The sequence below is a fragment of the Sturnira hondurensis genome, unplaced genomic scaffold (assembly GCF_014824575.4).
Source record: "Sturnira hondurensis isolate 20B ecotype Veracruz unplaced genomic scaffold, ASM1482457v3 Scaffold0002840, whole genome shotgun sequence".
Taxonomy (NCBI): Eukaryota; Metazoa; Chordata; class Mammalia; order Chiroptera; family Phyllostomidae; genus Sturnira; species Sturnira hondurensis.
Window position 1 is genome coordinate 28,834,655 of NW_028075471.1, and position 25,794 is coordinate 28,860,448.

The window sequence follows — 25,794 nt, forward strand, 5'->3', positions numbered from 1 at the left end:
CAACCATACATTGATAGTTCTCTCCTTCTCTCCTTCCTTTCCCCTCTAAAGATAAATAAATAAAATCTTTTTTTATTTTTATTTATTTATTTTAAATTTAACTCTTATTCAAGTACAGTTTTCTGTTTTATATTCCCTGCCCTGCCCCCCCAAATAAAATCTTTAAAAAAAGAAAAAGAACAAAAACATGAACTTCCCTGCTTGTGAATTTAAGCCAAGCCAGGAAAAATATACAGTCAGACTACAAATATTCTAAGAGGCTGCCGAAATGAGAGACAGAGAAGGGAAGAAAGGCAGTCTTGATGCCTCTTCATCCCCACAGAACACACAGCGTGTGAACAAATGCAACGCACAAAAGAGCAATAAAAGTCACCATTCTCGTAACGAGAAACTCTCATTTTCAACACTGATTTGAAGGACATCCATGTCCCACTGACAAGTGCTGAGCAAACATACCAGTTTCTTTCCATGGGCTTCTTTAATAAATGTACACATTTACCCCTGGCTGTGCCCTATACCTGAGTGCAGCTGTAAAGGCTCCTGTCTTCAGACACTCACCCACTAAAGGTGGCTGCCTTGGCCACCAAAGGGAAAGCCAAGAGTCTAATCTAACTTCTAGTTCTCAGCATGCTTCCCTCTCCTGCCCTCTCGGAGCTGCCACGGGGCTCCCAGAAGGAATCAGTTCTCTAACAAATATTCAGGGGTGACCGTGGCAGGACATCCTCTTCTGTGGTCCATGTAACACAGTTAATGAGAACACTAGCAGTCAACGGGTTTACAGTGGGAAACAAAAGAACGGGATGCACGCAGTGAGGCAGTCTACACCATACCTTCCCACTGACTCTGCGACACTCAGTACTGGCCCTCCACCAGGAGGAGCAACACCTTTCATCCTGAAACCAGTGAGAATGTTTCACGGTGACTGTGAGAGGTGCTATCCAGGCCTCTGATGCAAAAACAGTGGAAAAGGAAATAATAGTGGTAACAGAGAAGGAAAAGGAAGGGAGAGAGTAATACGAAGAGAATAATAATGAGCCACGAACAATTGCCTCAGCACTACCTGGAAGTTAGTTCACTCATTCATTCAACCAGTATGCCTACCGTGTACCACGTGCCAGTTACTAAGCCGGCCTTAGGGACCCAACAGACCTTCGCCCCGGAAAGAGACTGCCTAACAACATCCAGCTCAGAGATGGGAAAAACAAATCGGTATTTGAAATGAAAGCAAAATACAAAGAAATCCAAATCCTAAAAGGTTACATTTACAGCAAACCCCAAAGATGCGTATTATTTGGATAAAGAATAGGCCCACAGACTTTGGGTTTATTATAGTATGAATAAAAAAACTTCCCAATATTGATATCCATAAAAATAACTCTCTCAACTTGAACTAAAATTTATCTAATAACAGAAATAAAGCTTTTTAAGTTACCTTTTGTACTTAATAAAGGCCAATATGCTGAAACCATTCCACATTTAACTACCATTCTTGCACCCAGAGAGCAGTGTTGAGAATGAAACCTGATTAAGCACCAGAGAACTGCCCTGAGGTGGGGTTGAGTGAAGAAAACCAGAGGCCAAGAGGCAGAACTATAAAGAAGCGGCACTTAGGTTCACCAAAGAAAATGTACTTTAAACCACTATGACTCGGCCTCTGATGAATTTGTTACTGCTACTGAATATTCCTTAAGACTGAAGTGTCCTAAATACCCAGAATTGGCCCCTATTAGTCAGAGCAATCCTAGACATAATCCTTGAGAGAAAGGGGATTACAAGCAACCCTCTACAAGAATTTTAAGTATACACAGAAATAGCAGAAACAAGGAAATGTAACAGCCTAAGCACCCAAAAGAACAAATGAACAAAGGGAAAACTCTAACCAATGAACAAAGGGAAAATTCTAGCCAAGACAGCAAATACTTGGCATGACTGGTGTGACTCAGTAGGTTGAGAGCCAGCCTATGAACTGAAAATTCACTGGTTCAATTCCCTGTCAGGGCATGTCTGGGTTGCAGGCCAGGTCCCTGGTTAGGGGCAAGCAAGAGGCAACTGATCGGTGTTTCTCTCCCTCTTTCTCCTTCCCTCCTCTTATCTCTAAAAATAAATAAAATCTTTAAAAAATAAGAAAACCTTCAACCAAATGTCTTGTGTTCTCTACCAAGTCAGCATTAGAGAATATCTATTCCTTCGCAGTATTCAAAAGCCCAGACTTCTGATCAAGATGGAGGTGTAGATAAATACACTTCGCCTCCTTACACAACAACAGTAAAAATTACCAGTAGACTACAAAACAAATATCACCCAGATTCATCAAAAATTGAGCTTTATGGAAGTCTAACAACCGAAGATTTAAAGAAGCCACATTAATTCAGACAAGTAGGAGGGGCAGAGACACGGCGACACACGGAGAGGTAGAGAGGAGTGGAGAGGCATGGAGACACAGAATGGCGTGGACAGGCGGCAGAACAGGAGGTCTCACATTCATGTGTGGCAGAGAAAAATCAGGAAGGATATCTCAGGACCAAGGGATCCCAGGCCCAGGGATCTGGCCTGATCACCCAGCCCAGGGTTCCAGTGCCAGAAAGATAGGTCCCAATAACTTCTGGCTGTAAAACCAGTGGGGTTTGGGACAGCAGAAGAAACTCCAGATTCTCAGAGGACTCCTCCTAAAGGGCCCATAAAGGTCTCAGGACTTATGCAAACTGACCCCCTCTGGGATTTAGCACCAGGGCAACAGCTAGAAGGACAACAGTGGCATAGAGGGAGAAAGTGAAGTGACTGGCAACAGGGCCAGTGCCAGGAGACAGCTTCCTCCTAGGAAAATCTCAGAAGCCAGGCAGAGGCATTGTCCCCTTACTGAGTCCTTGCCCACACAGAGCCACAAGGCAGTGAAACAGGTTGCCCTATCCTGATGATTACCTAAGGCTCTACCCCACACAATTTACAGGTAAGCTTTTCTATAATATGCCACACTAATAAGTTAGGGAGTGAAAGCACCCCTACCTAATACACAGAAATAAATACAGGGAGGCTGCTAAATTGAGGAGACAAAGAAATATGGCCCCAATGGGGAAAAACTCCAAAAAAAGAACTAAACAAAATGCAGATAAGCAACCTACCAGACACAGAGTTCAAAAACAATGGTTAACAGAATGCTCAAAGAACTCACTGGGTACTTCAACAACATAAAAAAGACCCAAGCAGAAACGAAGGTTGCATTAAGTGAAATAAAGAAAAATCTACAGGGAACTAACAGTGGAAGGGATGAAGCCAAAAATCAAATCAACAATTTGGAACATAAGGAAGAAAAAAAGCATTCAGTCAAAACAGCAAGAAGAAAAAAGAATTCAAAAAAAATGAGGTAGACTAAGGAGCCCCTGGGACATCTTCAAATATACTAACATCTCAATTATAGGTGTGCCAGAAGAAGAAGACGAGCAAGAAATTGAAAACTTCATTGAAAAAGTAATGAAAGAACACTTCCCTGGCTGGTATATCCCCCCACACCTAGCACTTTTCCTCCCTTGGAACAGTAAAAATAAAAACCCTTTACTCTCAGAAGGAAGGAAGGAAGGAAGGAAGGAAGGAAGGAGGGAGGGAGGGAGGACAAACTTCCCTAATTTGGTGAAGGAAATAGACATACAAGTCCAGGAAGCACATAAAATCCCAAACAAGTTGGACCCAAAGAGGACCACACCAAGACACATCATAATTAAAATGCCAAAGGTTAAAGATAAAGAGAGAATCTTAAAAGCAACAAGAGAAAAGCAGATAGTTACCTACAAAGGAGTTCCCATAAGACTGTCAGCTGATCTCTCAAAAGAAACATTGCAGGCTAGAAGGAACTGGCAAGAAGTGATGAAAAGCAAGGACCTACAACCCAGATCACTCTATCTAGTAAAGATATCATTCAGAATGGAAGGGCAGATAAAGTACTTCCCAGACACAGTCAAGTTAAAGGAGTTCATCATCACCAAGCCATTATTGCATGAAATGTTAAAAGGAACTATATAAGAAAAAGAAGATGAAGACTATGAACATTCAAGTGGCAACAAATTCACAACTATCAACAACTGAGTCTAAAAAACAAACTAAGATCGCTTCTCGGCCTTTTGGCTAAGATCAAGTGTAAAAAACAAACTAAGTACCCTGGCTGGTGTGGCTCAGTGGATCATTGAGTGCAGGCCTGCAAACCAAAAGGTCACTGGTTTGATTAATTCCCTGTCAGGGCACATGCCTGGGTTGTGGTCCCCAGCCAGGGGCATTCAAGAGGCAACTGATCGATGTACCTCTCACACATTGTGGTTTCTCTCCCTCTCTTTCTGCCTCCCTCCCCCTCTATCTACAAGTAAATAAATAAAATCATTTAAAGAATAAAAATAAAAAACAAAACTAAATAAACACATAAAAAACAAACTAAGGAAACCACCAGAACAGGAACAGAATTATAGATATGGAGATCATTTGGAGGGTTATCAGCTGGAAGGGGAGAATTGGGAAAAGGTGCAGGGATTAAGAACTACAAATTGGTAGGTACAAAATGGACAGGGTGATGTTAAGAACAGTATAGTAAATGGAGCAGCCAAAGAAGTTACATGCATGACTCACGGGCATGGGGCGGCAGTAGCGGGGGTGGACTGCTAGAAGAAATGGGGGTACCAGGCAAAGGGACACAAAAGGGAAAAATTGGGACAACTGTCATAGCATAGTCAATAAAGTATATTTAGGAAATAAAAGTGTAAAAATATATAAATAAATAAAAAGCCAATTTTCAGCCCTGGCTGGCTGGTGTAGTTCAGTGGATTGAGCGCGAGCTTGCAAACCAAAGGATCGCGGTTCAGTTCCCAATCAGGGCACATGCCTGGCCAGTTGGAGGCCAGTTCCCAGCAGGGAATGTATGAGAGGCAACCATACATTGATATTTCTCTCCCTCTCTCCTTCCCTTCCCCCTCTAAAGATAAATAAATAAAATCTTTTTTTAAAAAGCCAATTTTAATAGAAATTTGACCTTAGAAAAATATGTTTCTTACCTGAGACTGAGTAGACACAAAGTTTTCTAGAATGCAGCACAGCCAAATGAAGCATTTCAGTACCTCTGAAAAATGGGAAAAGTTTTAAAAGTTTAAATATTAGTTTCAGACATAATCAAAAAATTACACAATAATTTTTACAGGAGATTATCACCACAGTCTACCAGGAGTAACCTAAACAGTTCACTAGATGACATTTCAAGCTGAAAAGCAAAGGTAACCAACAGCCAGTTTGACAGGCCCAGAGGCTCAGGAGCTGGGCTCAGGAGCTGGCTTCAGATGGAAGCCCAGGGAACCCCCCGGAGGAGGCGCCCAGAGGCCCCTTCATGAGCGCTCTCCCACAATTAAGAGACCCCCGGCAGGCCCTGCCTCTCCAGCTCATTGACCTGTGACCTTCAGAACCTCACTTAATCTCTCCAAGCCTGTTTCCCCTTCTGGAAAATAAGAGGTTTCAATCGCACGAAATGAAATCATGTGAAAGCACCTTGCAAAGCACCACAGAATGCTAATCATTATTAAATAACAAGTGATGATTTTAAACAGCATGTATGACTTCCAGTTGTGAACGTAATGAAAGGCACTAAAAGTATTTCAATTTGACCACTGTCACCACTTCGCAGCCCTGCCCTTCTTGAGTGGTTTCGAGGGGCAAGGAAGGCAGGGTCTAGAAATCCAAAACCCAAAGTCTTCAAGGGTCAAGAGAGTACATATAAATGAGTAAAGGGTGTAAGTGGCTGGGACCCACTGAGGCTGGGGCCAGGCTACGGCAGGCCACTACTACTCAGGTCCAGGCCTGTGGAGATGGATTTTATGTGACATTTCCTGGTTCAAATGTATATACATGTAAATGAGTTTATTTGAGCCACGCTGATATCATACACTGCAGAGCAAGATCTCCTCACGGTTCTTAAATGCTGGCAAGTCTTTTCAGTGCCAGACACATCTGCAAGCAGGCCTCCAGTGTGTGATCTGCAGTCCAGAGATTCTGTTCTAAACGACAGGGCCTGTTGTTGAAATCTGAAGTCCTGGGGTAGGGTCCTGACTCCGTACCTTGATATTTGTGTGATCATTCGATCTTTCCGAAGGCTACTCTCTCATTTAGAAAATAAGGATTATATTAGATAATACCTGCAAAACACTGTCACAGTGAATATATAAATACCACTCACTGTACTACCAGAAAATGTAAATATACACAGTGATCAAATAATCAATATTGCCTTCAAAATTTTTTGTACATGCCCTGAACACTCAAAACAATTTTCCACCCATGATGAAGAGACAGCAAAGCGTGGAGTCAGGCCGATCTGGGTCTGAACCCCAGCCATGTGACCTAAGGTCTGAGCTCCCGAGAGCTTCCTTATCTCGGAAGGCAGAGTAAGAGACAGCACTAGTTCATTAGTGTTGATACAGTATCCACTCACTACGGTTAACCCCCTCCCTTCCCACAGGTGAACACAGCAGTGGAGGCCACACACAGGGCTACTGGGCAGAATAGCTGTCACAGCACTTCCCTTTTTGAAAAAAAACAGAAAGGCAAACATGCTTTTTAGAGGCAGAATCCTTTCATCTCCTTATGGTATAGACCCATTCTGTATAACATGAGAGAAGTACACCGGGGACACCTTATCACCACCAGCTCTTAGACGGAGTAGGTATTTACCAACCACGTCAGTCGCAACATCTCCCCCTTCACCCTGTCGCAGTACGTCCATGAAGCAGCTTCCCTCAGAACGAAACACAGCAAGAAAAGAAGGGGAACAGTCAGGTTTCCCAGCAGGACTCAGGGCCCTGAAGAAATGGAAGCTGGGGCCAATAAATTATGATGAGCAGCCCTGGCCAGGCAGCTCAGATAGTTGGAGCAGCATCCTGATGCACCGAGGTTATGTTTGATCCCTGGTCAGGGTACACTCAGGAAACAACCAATGAGCACACAGATGGACGGAACAACAAATCAAAGTTTCTTTCTCCCTCTCTTTCCCTCCCTCTGTCCTTTCCTCTTGCTCTCTAAAAAAATCAATCAATAAATAATTTTTAATTATGACGAGCAAATGGAGTGAGCCAAAATTCAGAGCTCAGGGCACTCCCCAACCAAAGACGGCAAAATGGGGTCAAAAGGAAGAGGCAGAGAAGACAAGACCACCACTGTCTACATAACTTTCCACAATGGATACTTTTATAAATGATTAAGAAGCCCAGGCTTAAGGATGAAATATTGCCATTTGCAACAACATGGATGAATCCTTAGGGTATCATGCTAAGCAAAATCAGACAGGAAAGGCCCTGACTGGTGTATTTCAGTGGGTTGAACACAGGCCTGTGAAGCAAAGGGTCGCCAGTTCAATTCCCAGTCAGGGCACATGCCTTGGTTGCAGGCCAGGTCCCCAGTAGGGGACACATGAGAGGCAACCACACATTGATGTTTCTCTCCCACTCTTTCTCCTTCCCTTCCCCTCTCTCTAAAAATAAATAAATAAAATATTTTTTTAAATCAGACAGGAAAGGACAAGAACCATATGCTTTCTCTCATATGTGGGATATAAAACAGAAAGCAACATAGGAACAAACAAAACAAAATCATAAAAGGTTACCAGAAGGAAAGGGTAGGGTGAAGAATAAAGAGAGTAAAGGGGGTCACATGTTTGGTGACAGAAGGAGACTGGACTTTGTGGGTGCTGAGCACACACTGCAATACACAGATGATATACCATAGAAATGTACACTTGAAACTGATACAATGTTATTAACCAACATTACCCAACAAACTTAATTTAAAAGAAATACAGATTTATTTTAAGAAAATTTATGTATGAAAATAAGATGAAATCAGCACTACCATCAGTAAATAAAAAGCAGTCATATTAAACAAAATATGAACTAATAAACAATTTTCTAAAATAAGCTCTTATATCGCTTCTCGGACTTTTGGCTAAGATCAAGTGTAGTATCTGTTCTTATCAGTTTAAAATAAGCTCTTGTAAGGGAAGACTTAATTTTGTGGGTTGATCTGGCTACTTTTGAGAAACTAAGGACCTCTCTACCCCAAATATGTAATTCATTTTAAAGCTTCAAAGCTATGTGCCAAATAGCATAACTGTTACTTTGCCTAATTATTTAAAGAGATACTTATATAAACTGGACATTTAGTGTTTTAAATTTTTTTTAAAGATTTTGTTTATTTATCTTTAGAGGGGAAGGGAAGGACAGGAGAGAAATATCAATGTATGGTTGCCTCTCACGTGTCCTCTGCTGAGAACTGGCCTGCAACCCAGGCATGTGTCCTGACTGGGAATTGAACCGAGATCCTCTGGTTCACAGGCCTGTGCTCAATCCACTGAGCTGTACCAGCCAGGGCTGGACATTCAGTGTTTTAAATGAATACTTTCTATTTGGTTATTTGGTTATTTTCAAAAGCTTATCTCTTTTCCTTTAAGTTTCTGATCCATCAGGAATCTTAGGTCTATTACTATAAAAATTGTCCTAAGTGATTTGACCTTAAACGTACAGGTTTCCACATTAAAAAAAAAAAATCAGTAAATGAGGAACACCTAGGTGACAATATCCAGAAAATATATTAAATTCATGGATAGTCTTTTCTTCTTTAAAGAACCCATAAATGTGACACAGTGAGGGACTGATATATTCCAAGTAAAATAAAACACCCAAATTTGTGGGCTGTACTTACGAAACGAATTTTCCTACTTCCACTTGCAGTATTGGATCTTGTAGGTGAACCTCTAGAAGCAAATCTTCAGCTTGAGCCCCATCTCCTGTTTTCATAGGGTGGGGGTTAAAGATTCGCAGGTACCCCATAAAGCTACCCACAATTATTTTATCTGTGGAGAGATTTTTTTTAAAAAAAGAATTAGGAAAAAGCAAACAGCAACAATATTTCTTTGGAAATAAACTTTTTAATGTTAAAAAACAAATCTAAGAATTAAAAGAACTGAGTCTTGCTTTGTATACAAAGCCCAATCTGCCAACAGAACATGTCAGCAAAGTGAGCTTACTTAATAACATACAGCTTTTCAAAAGTAGCTTTATATTTACCAACAGTCAAATGTATCAACAAATTACATTTTTTCCAAAGCCTCAATTTGGTTATCAGTAGTCATAATTTAACGTGGTCAAAGCAAGCTATTTTATCAAAGGACTAATATAAGGCTATAAACTGATTTAATCAGAACGTCAACTGTACATCAGTTGCAGCTGCTGGAAACACTGTATTAAAAAGCATTCTGACACTCTGACCCATGTAACTCAGTTGGTTAGGTGTGGTTCCACAAAGTGAAAAGTTACTGGTTTGATTCCCAATCAGGGCACACACCTGGGTTATGGGCCCGCCCCCCAGTCAGGGTGCATGCAAGAGGCAGCCCATCACTGTTTTTCTCCTTCTCCCTTCCTCCCCCTCTCTACAAAATAAATAAATAAAGTCCTCATTTTTTTTATAAAAAAGGGATTCCTAGATCTCACTGTTAACCAGTGGACTCTACCTCCAGTAGGTGTCCCAAGAAAGATGGGCTGAGGTCCTAACCCCAAGTACCTGTGACTTTATTTGGAAACAGGGTCTTTGAAGATGTGATCAAATTAAGATGAAGTCCCAGTTAATCAGGTGTGTGATAGCACTCTATCAGTACCCTTAAAGAAGAGAAAACTGAGCCAGAGAGGAGAGTGCCAAGTGAGGACATGGACATACAAGATCCTGTGACAATGGAGTGACAATGCAGGCAGGACATGGAGTGAAACATCCACCAGCCAAAGAAGACCAGGAGCTACAGAAGCTGCAAGAGACAAGGGTCCTAGAGGCTTCCCAGGGAGCCTGGCCCTGCCAACACCAACCAGACGGCCGCGAGGTTGGAAAAAAACCTAGTAGCCGGATTACACTGCCAGGTGACCAGTCACAAAAGAGAAGGGAGCCCCCAACATGACTTCTTCAGGTTACCATACAATTTCTTCTACTTTTTCATCCTAATATTTTTTTTTAAATTTTCCTTCTCTTCTTCATCTCAACTACATACAGGTTGTGAACACAGATGGTACATACCACTTAGTCTAGAGGCGGCAGATACCGGATCGTGGCCATGACTGAATCACAAGAGAAAGGGGTAGCACCCAGATACGCTGGTCTTGAAGGGCCAACGCTCCCTGAAAATGCCCCTGAGGCAGCAGGGCTTCCCCCACTGCAGGAGGGAAGCCCACGTGCAAGTGCAGTGGTACCAGGGACAGCTGCCCGAAGGAGGCCTGAATGCTGAGCAGCTAACCGGTCAACGGTCAACGGAGGAGCTGTCTTTCAGTCAGCCTTATGTGCTTTCTACTGATCCTTGCATTGAGCTCTCCCTCCGGGCCACAGGTTGGCACGTATTCCCACCTGGACCAGGCAGATTCTCCCTGAAACCCCCACTCTTGTTATCTGTCTTGAGGGTCTGAGTCTTGAATTGAGAAGAACTGAAGGAGAGTGGGAATCACCTTAAACACAGTGTCTAATTTCAACAGGGATCTCAAGATGAGCCTGGGATCCTTATACATATTGAGTCAGCTTCACCTAAAACAGGATGCCTAACAGAACCCCTTCCCTCTCAGATCACTTCAAAGTAGGGGTCAACTGGCAGGCCTGCCTCAGCTTCCCAGCCCGACTGGCAAACTCCTCTTCCTCTGTTCCCACCCTCACCTTCCCGCCTTGTGCCACAGTGAAAGATTCCTCACGCCGGAGTCACATTAACCCTTCCGTCCGCACACCGGATCCCATCTCTGACCGTCTTCTCTGGATGCCTGCTTTATCAGTGATATCCTCCATGTGACCCACTGAGTTCTGTCCACCTTCCTTACCCAACATTGCCCCCAGCCATCACCCTCCCTCCTCCCCTGCACCCCTCAGTTGCGTTAACGGCTATAAACACTCAGTCTTCCCACCCTCCCACTCCCTCAGCCAGTGAAAATCTGATTTCATTACCATTGCACCCACTCATCCACCCTACGCAAGGGCAGTAATGAACCACTTGCTGCTGAATGGCATGGAGCCCCTTCACTCCTCACGTCACCACACCTCACCTCCCAGGTCCCAGCCCCACGCCCTTCTCAGAATCTATCACTGACCACCCTTCCCAACCCTCCCGCTTTAATGCCCTTACTCTCCGGGCCATGGTGCTAAGGTTCCCACCCTCTTATTCCACCTTGTCTCCCTGCATTTCACCCATTCTCACAGCTGCAAACACAACCAGCACTCTGCTCCCTCCCAAAGCTCTACCTCTGCTCTGCCTACCAGACATTGCATTCTCAAACAGAGCATGTCCCAAACTTCTCCCATTAACCTTCCCCTCCGTGAGATCAGCGATAACAACACCTAGACTTTAGCATGCCACCATTCAACTTGAGAGCTTGTCAAAAGTGCAGATACCTAAGCTCCCCTCTTATCCACCTACCCCCAGAGAACACCCTCCTCTAGGGTCTTGTACCTCTGGAACAGAAAGTCTTCATACCTAATAATCACCCCAGGACAGTATGACACACAGTGGTCCAGGCTGTGAGTGACAAAAACCAGTGTTTTTTTTCAATGTGGGACACACACGAGACGACATGTACAGTGGGCTTGGGTGAACAAACGAAGCAGCTCACAGCTGGTCCACGAATTGGGGGGAAGCAACACGTCAGCATAGTGGGACCCCACTGGTGGCACCCCAGGGATGGGACCGAAGAGAAACAATGAGTGCACAGTGTGCTAGTCAGACAGTCAGGAAGTGCGGTTTACAACCCACAGGGGCATTAGATCGTTCAGAAGGAAATGGCTTTGAAATTGCTCTCTCTGGCAGGTATTTTCATGGTGTGACTCTTTTATGTTGCCAAATAATAGGGGAACCGTGAGCTTTCACAGAGAGTTGGGCAGGAGGCAGGGATGGCAATCTTTGAGGACCCTCCCAGGAGACCCACTGAGCGGAAGGCCTTCCAGTCTCCCGTCACTGAGAGAGCAGGGCCCGACTGTCCTCAGAAACAACTGGGCAGGTGCCCCCTGAGCTTTAGTGCCCCCACTCTTCCTCGGCAATGTAGTTTTCTCCTTGCACCTTGTCCCCCAGATTCACTGTTTTCATTACAGGCAAGAAAAACAGAGTTAGGAAAAATGTAAGGGGACAATATTTAGCCACACCAAACAAAGGAACAATCATACTGTGGTAAGTATTCTTTTCAAGCCCTGGCTGGTGTGGTTCAGTGGACTGAGCACTGGCCTACAACCCAAAGCATCTCCAGTTTCATTCCCAGTCAGGACACATGCCTGGTTGTGGGCCAGGTCCCCACTAGGGGGCACACGAGAGGCAACCACACATTGATATGTCTCTCCCCCTCCTCTCCCCCCCTTTCTCTAAAAATAAATAAATAAGATCTTTACAAAACAATTTTAAAAAACAAAATTAGTGCATAATTATGACAGTTCACTTAAGTTCTATAAAATACATTATTTTAAAAGGAAAAAAAGGAAGTTGCTTTTGTTTCATCCATGTAATGCTTTGCTCCAAGATGCAGGGGCATAAGTTACTCACCTTGTCCATTTCCGGTATTGTCAACATCGCCCAAACACAAACAGCCTTGATCAAATTCTTCTTTTTCTCCCAGAACAGTAGACCACCAATCACGGGCTTTAAATAAGGACATCTTTGTTCACTCTAAAAAGAAAAAGAAGTGTACTTATAATTAAAAAAATCCACTTCACACACACAAAAAAATCCTCTTCACAACATGAATTATGAGTTAATTCTCTCTTAAGGCATAGCAAATTAAATTTGTACAACTTTGACAAAACCAGTGCTGTATTAACTTTAATTTTTTTGTATTTTTGTGGACCTATATGAAACACAAATCCAAATGGGTAGAAGCATTAATCAGATGTTTTGCAAGGACGTTGGGAAGCCAGGCTAAGAAACTATACATGTGTGTTGGGCCAGTTCTCTCTTCTGGGAGATTCAGTAGACAACTGCACAAAGTGACAAAAAAATTTTTCTTGGGAGGATCAAGATTCTGATTCTACCATCACTAGTTAGCGCATAATTCCTCAGCAAAATACCCGACTCTCTCCAGCTGGTCACGGGAAAGACTGCAGCATCTCCCGTCACACTGAGTCACAGAGGAGAGCAGACAAGATCAAGTGCCTCAAACGCCTACCACTGGAACTCGCATGGGACAGGTACCCAGAATGCACTCACTCCCTTTCCCATTCTAATTGTGGAAAAGCAAGATGAAAAAGGAGAGTCACACCAAAAAAAGAAACAGGAAAACTGGGTCACGGGCCCATTTATACCACTCACTACCTGTGTGTCCTCAGGCACCCACATCACCTCTCTGTGCTTTGACTCCTCATCTAGAGGGGGAACGTGCCCACCGTACCTACCGATGAGCTCCTGATAGGGTGCATGGGAATGCCCACTGGCCCTTCTGAATGACTACACAGCGCCGCATACCCTGGGATGCCAGGAGAGTCAGTGGCACAGAAATGAGGCTTTCCCTGAGGCTGCACTGATTTAAATGATAGTAGAAAACGCAGGCAATTCTCCCTATTCAAGGAAGCTTGGTTCCATAAAGTCACATGACAAACACTGAATTAGCAAATACAGAACCACTGGTCCTGGGGAAATGCAGTGTGAGGTGGCCACGAGCTTCCAGTCACAACATTTTCACCAACCAATGAACACGTAACTTTTGTACGTGTGTGTTTCTGTTTAAAGCCACTTTATTGTTGATTCATCAACATTGAACTCAATGGCCAAAAACACTAAAACTCATTTGAATGAAGCTTACATGTATTTTCTCCATAAGGTACCGACATCACAGCATTCTTACACTTAGGAACATTAGACAATAGCATGACACTTGATTTTGCACAGCAGAATCACCAAAAACACAAACAAGCATGGCGCTAAAGAGGCCGCGGAAAGGATATCTGCTTATAGTCTGAGAGCTAAAACAAGGCAACAGAGTCGCCACTTCGCACCGGTTGGGCAAGTGCGCATCAGGTGATCAGATTTTTGCCACTCTGTGCATGACCATGAATGGCCCTTAAAGCACCACGAGTATTGATTTTGGGATCGTAGACAAAATTTAGCAAGTGGGCAAGCTTACAAATACAGAATCTATAAATAACGAAGATCAACTACTTTTTTAAAGAAACGTAGATCAACCTACTTCCTTTTTTAAAGATTTTATTTATTTTTAGGCGGGGGAGAGAGGGAGAAAGAGAGGGAGAGACACATCAGTATGAGGGAGAAATAGCAGTCAGTTGCCTCACGTGTGCCCCAAGGACGGAACCCCACAACCCAGGCACATGCCCTGAGCAGGAACCAAACTGGCGACCTTTTGCTTTGCGGGACAACACCCAACCAGTTGAGCCACACCAGTTAAGGGCTCAACCTGCTTCTTAAAGGAGGCCTCCACAGAGGCTAATCGCAGAAACCAAGGCAACTGGTTTTCTTAAAGCTGGCCGAAAAACTAGCTGAGAGGACAAGGTGGTGACAAGTGCAGACTCTGAAAGCAGCATGAGTCTGCATCCCTGCTCCACCAGTAACAACCAGGCAACCGGGGCCAGGCTATTGAAAGCTCCCGACCTCTCCGTGCTTCAGCTTCCTCCTCTATACGATGGAGGTAAGAATGGTGCCATGAAGATTAAAGAACACAAAGGCAGCCTAACAGATAGGAGAAAATATTTGCACATCTGTATCTGATAAAGGGTTAATATACAGAATACACAAAGATCTCATATGACTCAACCCCCCAAAAAACTTTTCAATGGGCAAAGGACTTGAATAGACATTTCGCCAAAGGAGATATATAAATGACCAATAAGGCCATGAAAAGATGACCATCATAAAAAGATTTAATCATTGGGGAATTCAAATCAAAACCATAGTGAGATACCATCTCATACCCATTAGGATGGCTATTTAAAAAAAAAAAACACACAGAACCCCGGCTGATGTGGCTCAGGGGACTGAGTGCCAGCCTGTGAAGCAAAGGGTCCCTGGTTAAATTCCCAGTCACAGCACATGCCTGGGTTGTGGACCAGGTTCCCCAGTGTGGAATGTGCAAAAGGCAACCACACATTGATGTTTTGCTCCCCTCTCTCTCTCCCTCCCTGCCCCTCTGTCTAAAAATAAATAAATAAAATCCTTTAAAAAACACACACAGAAAATAATCATTGTTGGCAAGGATGTGGAGTGACTGGAACTCCTACGCGTTCTTAATAAGAATGTATACTGGTGCAGCCACAGTGGACACAGTATGGTGGTTCCTCAAAATATGAAAAATAAAAACTACCAAAAAATAAAGATAAAAATAAAAATTACCATATGATCCAGCAATCCCGATTCTGCATATATATATCCAAAAGAACTGAAAGCAAGTTCTTGAAGGACACCCAAGTTCACAGCAGCATCGTTCCCAACAGCCAAAAGGCAGAAGCAACCCAAGTGTCCATTGATAAATGAACAGAAAAAGAAAAGGTGACATACACAGACAATGGAATATTATCAGCCTTAAAAAGGAAGGAAACTCTGACACATGCTACGACATGGGTGAACCTTCATGAAGCTACTGAAATAAGCTGCCCACAAGGACAAGTACCACATATTCCATTCACAGGAGGTACCAAGAGCAGTCAAATTCACAGAGAGCAGAGCTATGGCTGTCAGCGTTTGGGGAGGGGAACATGGGGAGTTGCTGTTTAAGGCATATAGAGTTTCAGTTTGGCAAGGTGAAGAATTTCAGAGATTGGCTGCACAAAAATGTTAGTGTACTTAATTAAATCTACTGAACTATATACTTAAAAATGGTTAAGATGGAATATAGTAGTATTAACACAACACGTGGCACATAATAAGCACTCAATAAACATTAGCTATTGCTCTGGTTTTTACCCTTTTTTAAAAAATATTTTATTTATTTATTTTTAGAGGGGAAGGGAAGGAGAGAGGAAGGAAACATCAACGTATGGTTGCTTCTTGTGCATCCCCTGCAGGGAACTGGCCCCTGCCGGAAACTGGCCTGCAACCCAGGCATGTGCCCTGACTGGGAATCGAACCGCGATCATGTGGTTCGCAGGCCCGCACTCAATCCACTGAGCTACGCCAGCCAGGTTTGGTTTTTACCCTTTTCATGATTGTTTTTAAAACCTACCTTGATGAAAAATAACAAAAAGTCCTTCAACATGTGAATGTTTAAACAAACTATGATACATTCGCCCCATAGAATAAAACTCGGCAATTTTTAAAGTCAAAGTAACAATTTGGATGGATCTTAAAGGACATGATGTTGAGTGAAAAAAACACACCCAATCCCCAAAAGCCACGTATTAAATAATTCCATTTCTATAACACTTTCAAAACAACCAAACTGAACTGATGGAGAACAGATCGCTGGTTGCAGGGTTCAGGGAGGGTGTGACTTTAAGGGGCTAGTACAAGGAAATTTCTTTGGGATGATGGAAAAGTTCCATAACCCAACTTTGGTGATGGTTTCTTTCTTTTATTTTCTTAATGTTTTATTTATTTACTTTTAGAGAGAAGGTAAGGGAGGGGAAAAAAAGAGGGAGGGACTTCAAACACTGATAGGCTGCCTTTAGCACGCCCCCAGCCAAGAACCGGCCCACAGCCCAGGCATGTGTCCTGGGGCATCGAACGGGTAGCCTTTCCCCTTTCACTTTGGAAGACGATGCTCAACCAAATGAGCCACGCCAGTCAGGGCACTGGTGATGGTTTCATGGGATAAGTTTTAATTCCTTAGAACTATATTTCAAAAAGGAAAATGGATGTGATATAAAACCTGGTGAAATTGAAGTAAGATGTGTATAATATTGTATGAATGTGAATTTAATGGTTTTGATAATTGGCATTATTAAGAAGCCACTATTTTTGCAACTTCTATGCGAGCATAAAATTATTTCAAAATGACAAGTTTAAAGAAACAAATGACACAAAAAAGAAAGAAAAGAAAGAAGGAAAACTTCATTCCAGACCCTCTTTTTATGCTAAAAAAGAAATGAGTCAGATATGGGCAAGATACTAAAGAAAGTGAAAGAAAAACACATAGCAGATAAACTTTTTTTTAGCAGATAACCTTATAATGAGTTTTAATACACATGCAAGGGTTTCAAAAAAACATCTGCATCCCTTGTTATTACTAAGAGCACTATATAACCATATAAGTTGTCAGATGACTGAGCTTCGAACCTGGCAACACGTATTCAAAACGTGTAATAATAAATACTTTCACACACTTTCACACACTCTCACTGGAGTTTTTATTTGAGAGGGAAGTAACAGTATTTAGTAAATGTCATGTATTTTCAACACACACTCCAGATACATTAGAAAATTGTAATATGCCACACTTGTTGGACCACCAAGATGAAGGTACATTGTTCTCGTGCCCAGAACAGAAAATGACTCACATGCAGCATCATTCAGGGCGTCCCTAGGACGCACAGCACTCAGCATAAAACCAGCATCGCGACAATGACTTGTTACAGAGATACAAAGGATACAAAGCCTAACCAGGAAGAGGAAAAGGTGCATGAGGTGGAGTGAAGGGGGAAGTCTGGAGGAAACCCAGCACAAGCTTCCAAGGTGGAAGGACTGGGCTCTGGGGCGAGAGGTAAGGGAGAAGAGGAGGAATGTGCCAGAACTCTGAACAGCAGCTTCAATGAGATCAAAGGAAAACCAGGATTGATGTCTGGAAGGAAGTGGAATCTAGAAAGTGGATGTAGAAAAAGAGAGTGACCATCAGTATGAAATGCTGCTGACACATCATGAAGAATGAGGACTCAGGGGGCAGGGGTACAAGCTCCACTGGGAGACTTGGCCAAGGACAGAAATCAGCAGGCTCGCCCACAAGCAGGGCAGGCTTTGCACACATTCTGCGTCAGCCAGTTTAACAAGAGTCTTGAAGAGAAGGGAAGATCTGCTCATCAAAGGGGTGTGACCTTTGTCTTCACAGGGTCTGCCACAGAGCACACCAAATACCCAAGCAAGGATGAAAGAGATGAGTTTTTCCCATCAGTGCTATTGAATGACATAAGGGACCACAAGAGCAAAATGTAAAAAAGCAAAATGCTTACATAAGGGACCACAAGGGACACAGCTGCAGCTGGAATAGAAACACACATAACTGGGCCCAGTGAAAATAGGTTTTATGCAAAAATGGCCTTAAAAACCTTTGTTAGTCAACAAACTTTTTTAGCTTGCTAGAATAAAGGGGAAAAAATCTGCAATGTAAAAACTAACTCTCTGACATTGTAAATGGAAATGTTCTACATCATGCACTAATTTCTCCTGGTCTTCTGTCATAAAATTAAAGACGTTCCTTGATTTAAAAAAAAATAGCACAGGCAACACTGGCTTCCTTCCTGTTTCTCCCACTCAGTGGATGTCCCCTTCGTCACCTGGCACTTCGTTGGCTTCTGAAAGTCCTCCTTCCCCGGGTGGTTTAACTCCTTGCGGTCCCTGGATGAGCAGCATCAGCATCCCCTGAAAGCCTTCCAGAACTGCAGAACCCCAGCGTGCCCACGCAACTTCCCAGGTGATTCGCATGCACCTTAAACTGTGAAAAGCACTGGCTGAACTGGCAGCTGACAGCCTACATGGATGTTTTCTTAAGAGTATGGCACTTCTTCCCTCCCCACCCCACCCTTTTCTTTTCCTGGGACACCTGCCACAAGTTACCTTTCCAAAGCTTGAAAAAGACTCATTTTTTTCAACTCACAACACTTTAACACTAGAAGGCATCCATCAACCAGCTGCTCCTCTCATTCTACAGGAGAGATCCAGAGAGGTTATGACTCCCTGAAGCCACACAACCAATGGCAGAAATGGCTTCAGCACACCGCTTCCTGGACTCTAGACCCCTGTCTTATTGGGCTGCCACTTCCTGCAATTTAATTGAAAAAGCATAGGTCAGTGAAAGGATTTCTTTGTTTTGCTTTATATATATTTTTTCATTTACTGATTTTTTGAAAGACAGAGGAAGGAAGAGAGACATCAGTTTGTTGTTCCACTTATTATGCATTCTTTGGTTGATTCTTCTATGTGCCCTGACCAGGAATCAAATCTGCAACCTTGGCATATGGGGACGACACTGCAACCAACTGAGCTACCTGTTCAGAGCCTACTTTATGATAATTTTTAAAAGGAAGTAGGGACAATGCTAATTGAAACCTAGGTCCAACAAATGGCTCTTCCTCACAAGACCACAACTACCTTAAGTCCACTTTGATCCCAGGGCAAAACACAGGTAATGCATAGCAAAACTGCATAAATTCCATTATATCCAAATTCTTCACACTGGTTCCCCGTGTGCTGGGTGGTATGGTGTACCATTGTGAAGGATAATTTATTACATAAGGACATAAGGACTTATATCTTTAAAAAGTGAAGGAACAAGAGGAAAACCAACAAGTTGGGCTGATGGTCAGTACCCAGTACTAGTTCCCAAGTGCTTCTCTCTGATTTGAAAGACAGATGCACAGGAAGGCACGCTGCCAACTCTCAAAAAAGCGAGAAACCAAACACTCACTCCCCTGTGCTCAGCTGGCATACCACTTATTCCCTTTCCAAAAACTGCTAAACTAAACCCAGCTGCAGGATGATAGATAACAAAGAAAAGGTCCTTTCCACTTTGGTCTTAAAGATGGGTATGATAGCAAGTCTGAACAACTTCAGGCTGCCAGATATCTTTGTTTGACTGAAGTACCGAGACAGGCTACAACACGGCTGGACCTTGAAAAATTATACTAAGAGAAAGAAGCCAGCCACAAAAGGCCACCTATTGCATGATTCCATTTACATAGAGTGTACAGAATAGGCAAATCTAGAGAGACAGAAAGAAACTAATTAGTAGTTGCTGAGGTCTGATGGGCTGAGAGCTCAGGAAAGTTATAGGGGAAGGATGAAAGGTTTCTTTTTGAGTGATGAAAACATTCAAAACCTGCAGTACGACTGACGGCTGCACATATCTGTGAATATACAAAAAAACACTGAATTATACCTATTAAAAGGGTGAGTTATATAGTATATGAATTATGTTTCAATAAGACTGTTACTTTTAAAAGCGTAAATGGTGTTGGTATATGAGGGGTTGTTTCTGAGTATTCCTTATGCTTTTGTTTATGTTTTAATTTTCTCACAATAAAAAATAATAAAATAAAGCTCCCTTTTTTTAAAGTAGGATAATCCCATATTTTGGTCACATTTCCCACTCTCTCAGAAGAACAATGAGCACATTAAATTCAGACGGTCAGCAAAATACACTTTACCCTTCCTGTTGGAAGAACCACCACCACATTGAGAGAAAGAAAAACTAGCCATACATTAAGAATTTTCCAAGCTCAGAAAGATACAGGCCTTGACTTTAAGATATTAAGGTAAACAGCGGGTAGAAGAAGTCAGTTACTGGCAGGTTAGGAAGAAGGAACATAAAGAAAAATAATAACAGGGCACTTTTCAATCATGAAACCTGACTTTTCTGTTACAAAAAAAACAACAAAAAGTATTCCAAATAACAAAAAATTAAGTGTGTATAAAACTGGCTTTTACTTGGTTTCGTCTTAAATAAAAAGAAGGAACAAGGTGCCCTGGGTGGTGTGGCACGGTGGATTGAGTGCAGGCCTATAAATAGAAAGATACCCGGTTGGATTCCCAGTCAAGGCATGTGCCTGGGTTGCACGCCAGGCCAGGTCCCCAGTTCGGGGCACACGAGAGGCAACCACACATGGATGTTTCTCAGTCCCTCTTTCTCCCTCCTCTCCCCTCTTTCTAAAAGTAAATTTTAAAAAATTTTAAGGAAGAAACAAGAATTCATATTTTTGCCCTGGCTGGTATAGCTCAGTGGATTGAGCACGGGCCGGGAACCACACGATCGCAGTTCGATTCCCAGTCAGGGCACATGCCTGGGTTGCAGGCCAGTTCCCAGCAGGGGAAACATAAGAGGCAACCATACATCGATATTTATCTCCCTCTCTCCTTCCCTTCCCCTCTAAAGATAAATAAATAAAATCTTTAAAAAATAAAATAAAAATCTGTTTTAAAAAAAAAGTCATAGTTTATCCCCTATTCATTCAGTGTTGAGTTCCAGCTCCTCAGTGCATTTCTATTTCTAAGTAAATGAAAACCAAAACCCAGAAATCAGGTTTTCAAATAGCCATCATCTCCCTTCCCTGGAAAGGAAGTAAATAACTACAATTTACTTATCATTGACTAGTCCCAGGCAGTGTTCTCAGTGCCTTGCAAGTATTCTATGTTAATCTTCCTAACAGAATACAAAATAAATCATAGGTAATATTATTCAAGTACCCTTTGCATACAGAAAGGTTAAAAAACCTGCCCAAGGGCTCACAACTAGGAAGTGGTGGAAGTAGCACCCCACACCAGGCTGTCTGGTCCAGAACCTAGACCCGAGCTGCTGCACCACAAAGACCGAAAGGCTGCACCTCTGTTCATAGTAACTCTCATCCCTGCAAGTTCAAAATGGGGGAAAGCAGTTTATACATTTAATTAAATTGTTAAAGGATGATTAGAAAACAATAATTTGAGGGTTTTAACAGGTGCATACCTATAAATAGCTACAAAAGATTGATTTCATTTGCCTCATTAGAATGATAAATAGAAGATAATCTCTTTATCCTCTAAGCTCCAGAAATTCTCTTCCCTACTTATCACTTTACAATTTTGTTTTGTTTTGTTTTTAATACCTACTTACACACATACTATCTCCCACACAGAGTCTGCTCAGACTGAGTTTTTATTTAAGCTACGCATACTGTAACATCCCATTGGCCTGGTGCTACGATACAGAAGTATGGCCAAGGAAAAATATCTGTGCAGTGACAACCCCATCCTGTGCAGGGACATGTGGTCAGGAAGGCAGATTCTGGGATTAGGAGGCTGAGGCTCTGACACTGCTGTTGTTCGTATTTGCAGCTTCACTTTCTCTGGGCCGTGCTAATGCCTCCACCAATTCTGCAAAATAGGACCCCAGGTCTTCCAGTCCAAGAAAGATGACACACGCACATACAGGCAGAAGAATGTTGCTTTTGAAGACACAGTAATAAGGGTTCAGCGTTGGAACCCTTCAATAAAAGACACAAAAGGCAGAGCGCACAGGAGAGGGAGTCTTTCTGACCCCATACTCCAGGGATGTGACCTCAGACAAGTTCCTTACCTCCCAGTCTCCGAATTGTTCTGGGTGGGGCAGGATAAAATGGCCTAACACCTGTAACTGCTTAGCTCAATACCCAACCCACAGGACATATTAGATAAATGTCAGTGGTAACTTACAAGAAGTAATGGTGGAGCCGGTGTGCTGTGAGCAAGACAAAATTACATGGTCCAATCTGACCCTCTGGCCTGAAGTTTAAATGAGACAGTCAAAAGACTGACGGTAATATTTCATAGGTATGTTGTCAATCAGCAGAGATGTTTTATAAATTCACATATTTCATATATGAATTCATATATTTTCGTATAAAGTCATATATTTTTTGAGAAATATTTGAAAGCCTTAATTCTGCAAAATAAGACTTGTTTATAGGCCTGGCTGGTGTAGCTCAGTGGATTGAGCACGGGCCTGAGAACCACATGATCGCAGTTCGATTCCCAGTCAGGCCACATGCCTGGGTTGCAGGCCAGTTCCCAGCAGGCGACTCACAAGAAGCAACCATACATTGATATTTCTCTCCTTCTCTCCTTTCCTTCCTCTCTAAAGACAAATAAATAAAATCTTTAAAAAAAGACTTGTTTACGTATATCAAAAGGTATACAGGAATGTCCAACCTGCTGCCCGTGAGCCACATGCAGCCCAGGATGGCTATGAATGCGGCCCAACACAAAATCATACATAAATTTACTTAAAACAGTATGAAATTTTCTTTGTGATTACGAGTTGCAATGTATTTAATGGGTGACCCAGAAATGAGGTAAGTTGGACACCCTTGCAAAAGTTTAAAATTACTATATACTTTTGATATCAGACTTTCTCCCTTCAGTGATATTTCCATCAATAAGTTGTATGATAAACATAAGTGTAGTTGTAACTTAAGGACAACAATTACACAAAGTGAAAAATTCCTTAAACTCCCATAAATAGCTTGTAAATTTTTTTGTGATTTTTTAAAAAGTTTGTTAGATTCTTCTGAATAATGGTTCAGTCTATTCACCAAAAAAATCTAAAAAGTATTCTCATGTTCTCAACATACGTATTTCTAGTAAGTCAGAAAAATCTCTCCCTCTCTGAATGCTGGCAGACTTTAATTAAGACTCATAGTTTTGTGTATGTGTGTGACATGGTTTCATTTTTTTAAGTAAAAGTGAGCTAGGAAAAAAAAACTGAATTTCTGCAGGAAATCTTAGTCAACTTCAGGACTTGGCTGAAGGAGCAAGATGCTAATAAAATCGGGTCAGTTCATCGACCCTGCTGTGGTCTGCATTGTAAGGGGAGAATGGGAAGCAATAATCCTATTGCAAGAAGGAATTAGAGGGTAAGTACATGCATCCCACTTCAGGCATAGGCTGGGAACTGCTCTGACCATTTGCTCACAAGACCTGTCACAGGAGCTAGATGCTCGTGCACCACGTGGCATTCCTGAATGCAATCTTTAATTCTTACCACCCTTTCTGTAAAATGTTTATAGGACCTCACACACACTGTGCTCATAGTTGTGTTTCGTTTTATTTTCAATGCAAACATCCTTCCTAAGAAACCTATCACCCCATATCTTCCCAAACCGGAGGATGGCATCGGAGGATTAATTCTGCCTACAAACAAAACTCACAAAGGGAATCCATGCCCCCGATGTTTAACACCACACCTACCTTCTTACCTGAGGCCGAATCAGGTGGGTGCTGCCCCACCTTTCTTAGAACTCTTCTTTCCGCAGATTTCCCTTTAAGGACGCCAGCCGGGGTCCTGGGGAACGACAAGAGCGGGAGCGGAGAGTGCAGAGAAAAGCAACCCTAACTTCGCTACTCTCTCTTGTTCTCCGGCTTCAACTCGTTCCACGTCCCAAGCAAAGAGCACTGCCAGCTCCAAAGAGTTGGAGGGATCACCCCAAGGAGCTCCTCTGCATCCCTTTTCTGTCACTCCCGGAGACAGGCTGGGAAAATAGCATCAATCGCTCGGAAGAGACCAGGCAAGCAAGAACAACGGCAAAAGCTGCAGCTCACAAAGAAGAGGACGTGATGAAGGAGGAGGCAGTGAGTGAGATGAAGCAGAGAAAGGACAGCAGCGGCGGAAGGGACACCTCCCGGCTCCCGCCTAACTCCAAGCCATCTTCGCCCTGTTGTCATAGCACTTTTCAACGAAGGCTACTGCACAAGTCAGATGGCTGGCCCCGGTGCCTTCTGGGGGATGTAGTCCAGAGAGGCTAAGGATACGGAAAGAGAAATATTTTTTCTGAGTAGGCGGTTCTGGGAGTCGGATTTCTACTGGGCGGTGCTGGAATGAACCACTGCTGGGTGCTCATTAGCCGAGAAAGATAATTAATCAAATTCCCTCTGCAGTCCTTGGACAAGTTCTTCAATTTGCGCGCTGAGGTAGATCCGCCACCCGTCTCCACCGCGGACTCTAGCAGCAAGCCTCCAGCTCCTTCTCTGTCCCCGCCCCTCGGCGGTGGTGGGTGGGGCTTCCTGAGGGGGCGGATCGCCCACGCCTTTCTGCAGGATCTGGGTTCCGAGGACCAAAGCCTCCAGGAGCGACCTCATCTTTTCCCTTCAGAGACCCACGAGGCTCTGTCCAACTGAGCTGCAGTGGCCCAGGTGGGCGTGAGGGTAGTGGTAACTCAGTGCTTACCTGGAAGAGGACGTCTGGGTGAAAAGGGGATCAGAAGACTAAGATCACTGAGATGGTGGGGCAAATTTTTGGTTGTAATTTCTTGCCTAGTGGAAAAAGTGCTGCTATAAAGTGCTCCTTCTGTACATTTCTCCTGATCACCTGCTAAATATTCTCTTTCGTATGTACATTGGATTGATTTCCTAGTATATAGGTACTCAAATATTCAACTTTACAATTGAACATAACAATAATGCCAATTTTTCAAACTTGTTTTCATCTGTTAGCCACTGGCGTCAAATCAACACCAACAGGAATCCCCAAATGGGGTGCTGTGAAGAAGGAAACTTGATTCATGGCAAACAGCTCAATAATGATACAGCACAGCTCTAGAGCAGCTCAGTGGTATTACAATTCAGCGACCACCTGGCACAGCTGTGGCAAACAGGCAGCCCTGGGAGACACTGCAGTGAGATGCCTTCAGCTTCAAAGGGAAAAACACAACCTTCAGGGGAGAGAGAAAGCCCGCTCCTCAATCCAGAGGGGAACTAACCTATCTAGAAAGAAGGCCAAGAGCGCACCAGCACCTTTCCCTTCTGCCTCGTATTCCTCCATAGGCCTTCAACTCAAACTCTGGGGAATTTGCAACCAGGGGATTTGCAACCAGGGAAGCATGGGGCGGGGGCGGGGGACGGCAGCACTTCCTCTGCTAACACCCTGAACTGTCTCCAAGGCCCACTTTTCTCTGCTCAGTGAGCTGACAGCAGCCTTGCCTAGTCTATCTTGTTGTTTCCTAGGCACGTCTTTACTTCAGGGTCACCAGCTTTAATAAACACACTCTCACCATAAAAATAATAATAATGAAAAAAAAGAAAGTCCTACTCCTGATCCATCTTTGGTCCATCATCATGCAAATGAGGACTCCAATTTCTCACAGTTTGATTGGCCCAAACAGCACTGTTCAGATTGGTCA

General features: G+C 43.1%; 1 protein-coding gene and 1 pseudogene across 3 annotated transcripts in view; one reads left to right on the plus strand and one right to left on the minus strand.

The window, feature by feature from the left end:
* Nucleotides 1-24,581, minus strand: part of BBS9 (Bardet-Biedl syndrome 9) — a 359,454-nt gene extending 334,873 nt beyond the window's left edge. The window contains exons 1-4 of one of the 3 annotated variants that reach the window (XM_037041162.1): nucleotides 23,875-24,581; nucleotides 12,560-12,682; nucleotides 8,716-8,866; nucleotides 5,031-5,095 (exon numbers count right to left, since the gene is read on the minus strand). In XM_037041162.1, coding sequence (XP_036897057.1) covers nucleotides 5,031-5,095; nucleotides 8,716-8,866; nucleotides 12,560-12,671 — 328 coding nt within the window. In that variant the 5' untranslated portion in view covers nucleotides 12,672-12,682; nucleotides 23,875-24,581. Of the gene's footprint in view, nucleotides 1-5,030; nucleotides 5,096-8,715; nucleotides 8,867-12,559; nucleotides 12,683-23,866 lie in introns of those variants that run through there. The other 2 variants (XM_037041163.1, XM_037041164.1) reach the window with 2 other exon arrangements.
* On the plus strand, nucleotides 7,940-8,108 carry LOC118983712 (uncharacterized; annotated as a pseudogene).
* Nucleotides 24,582-25,794: the final 1,213 nt, after the last annotated feature.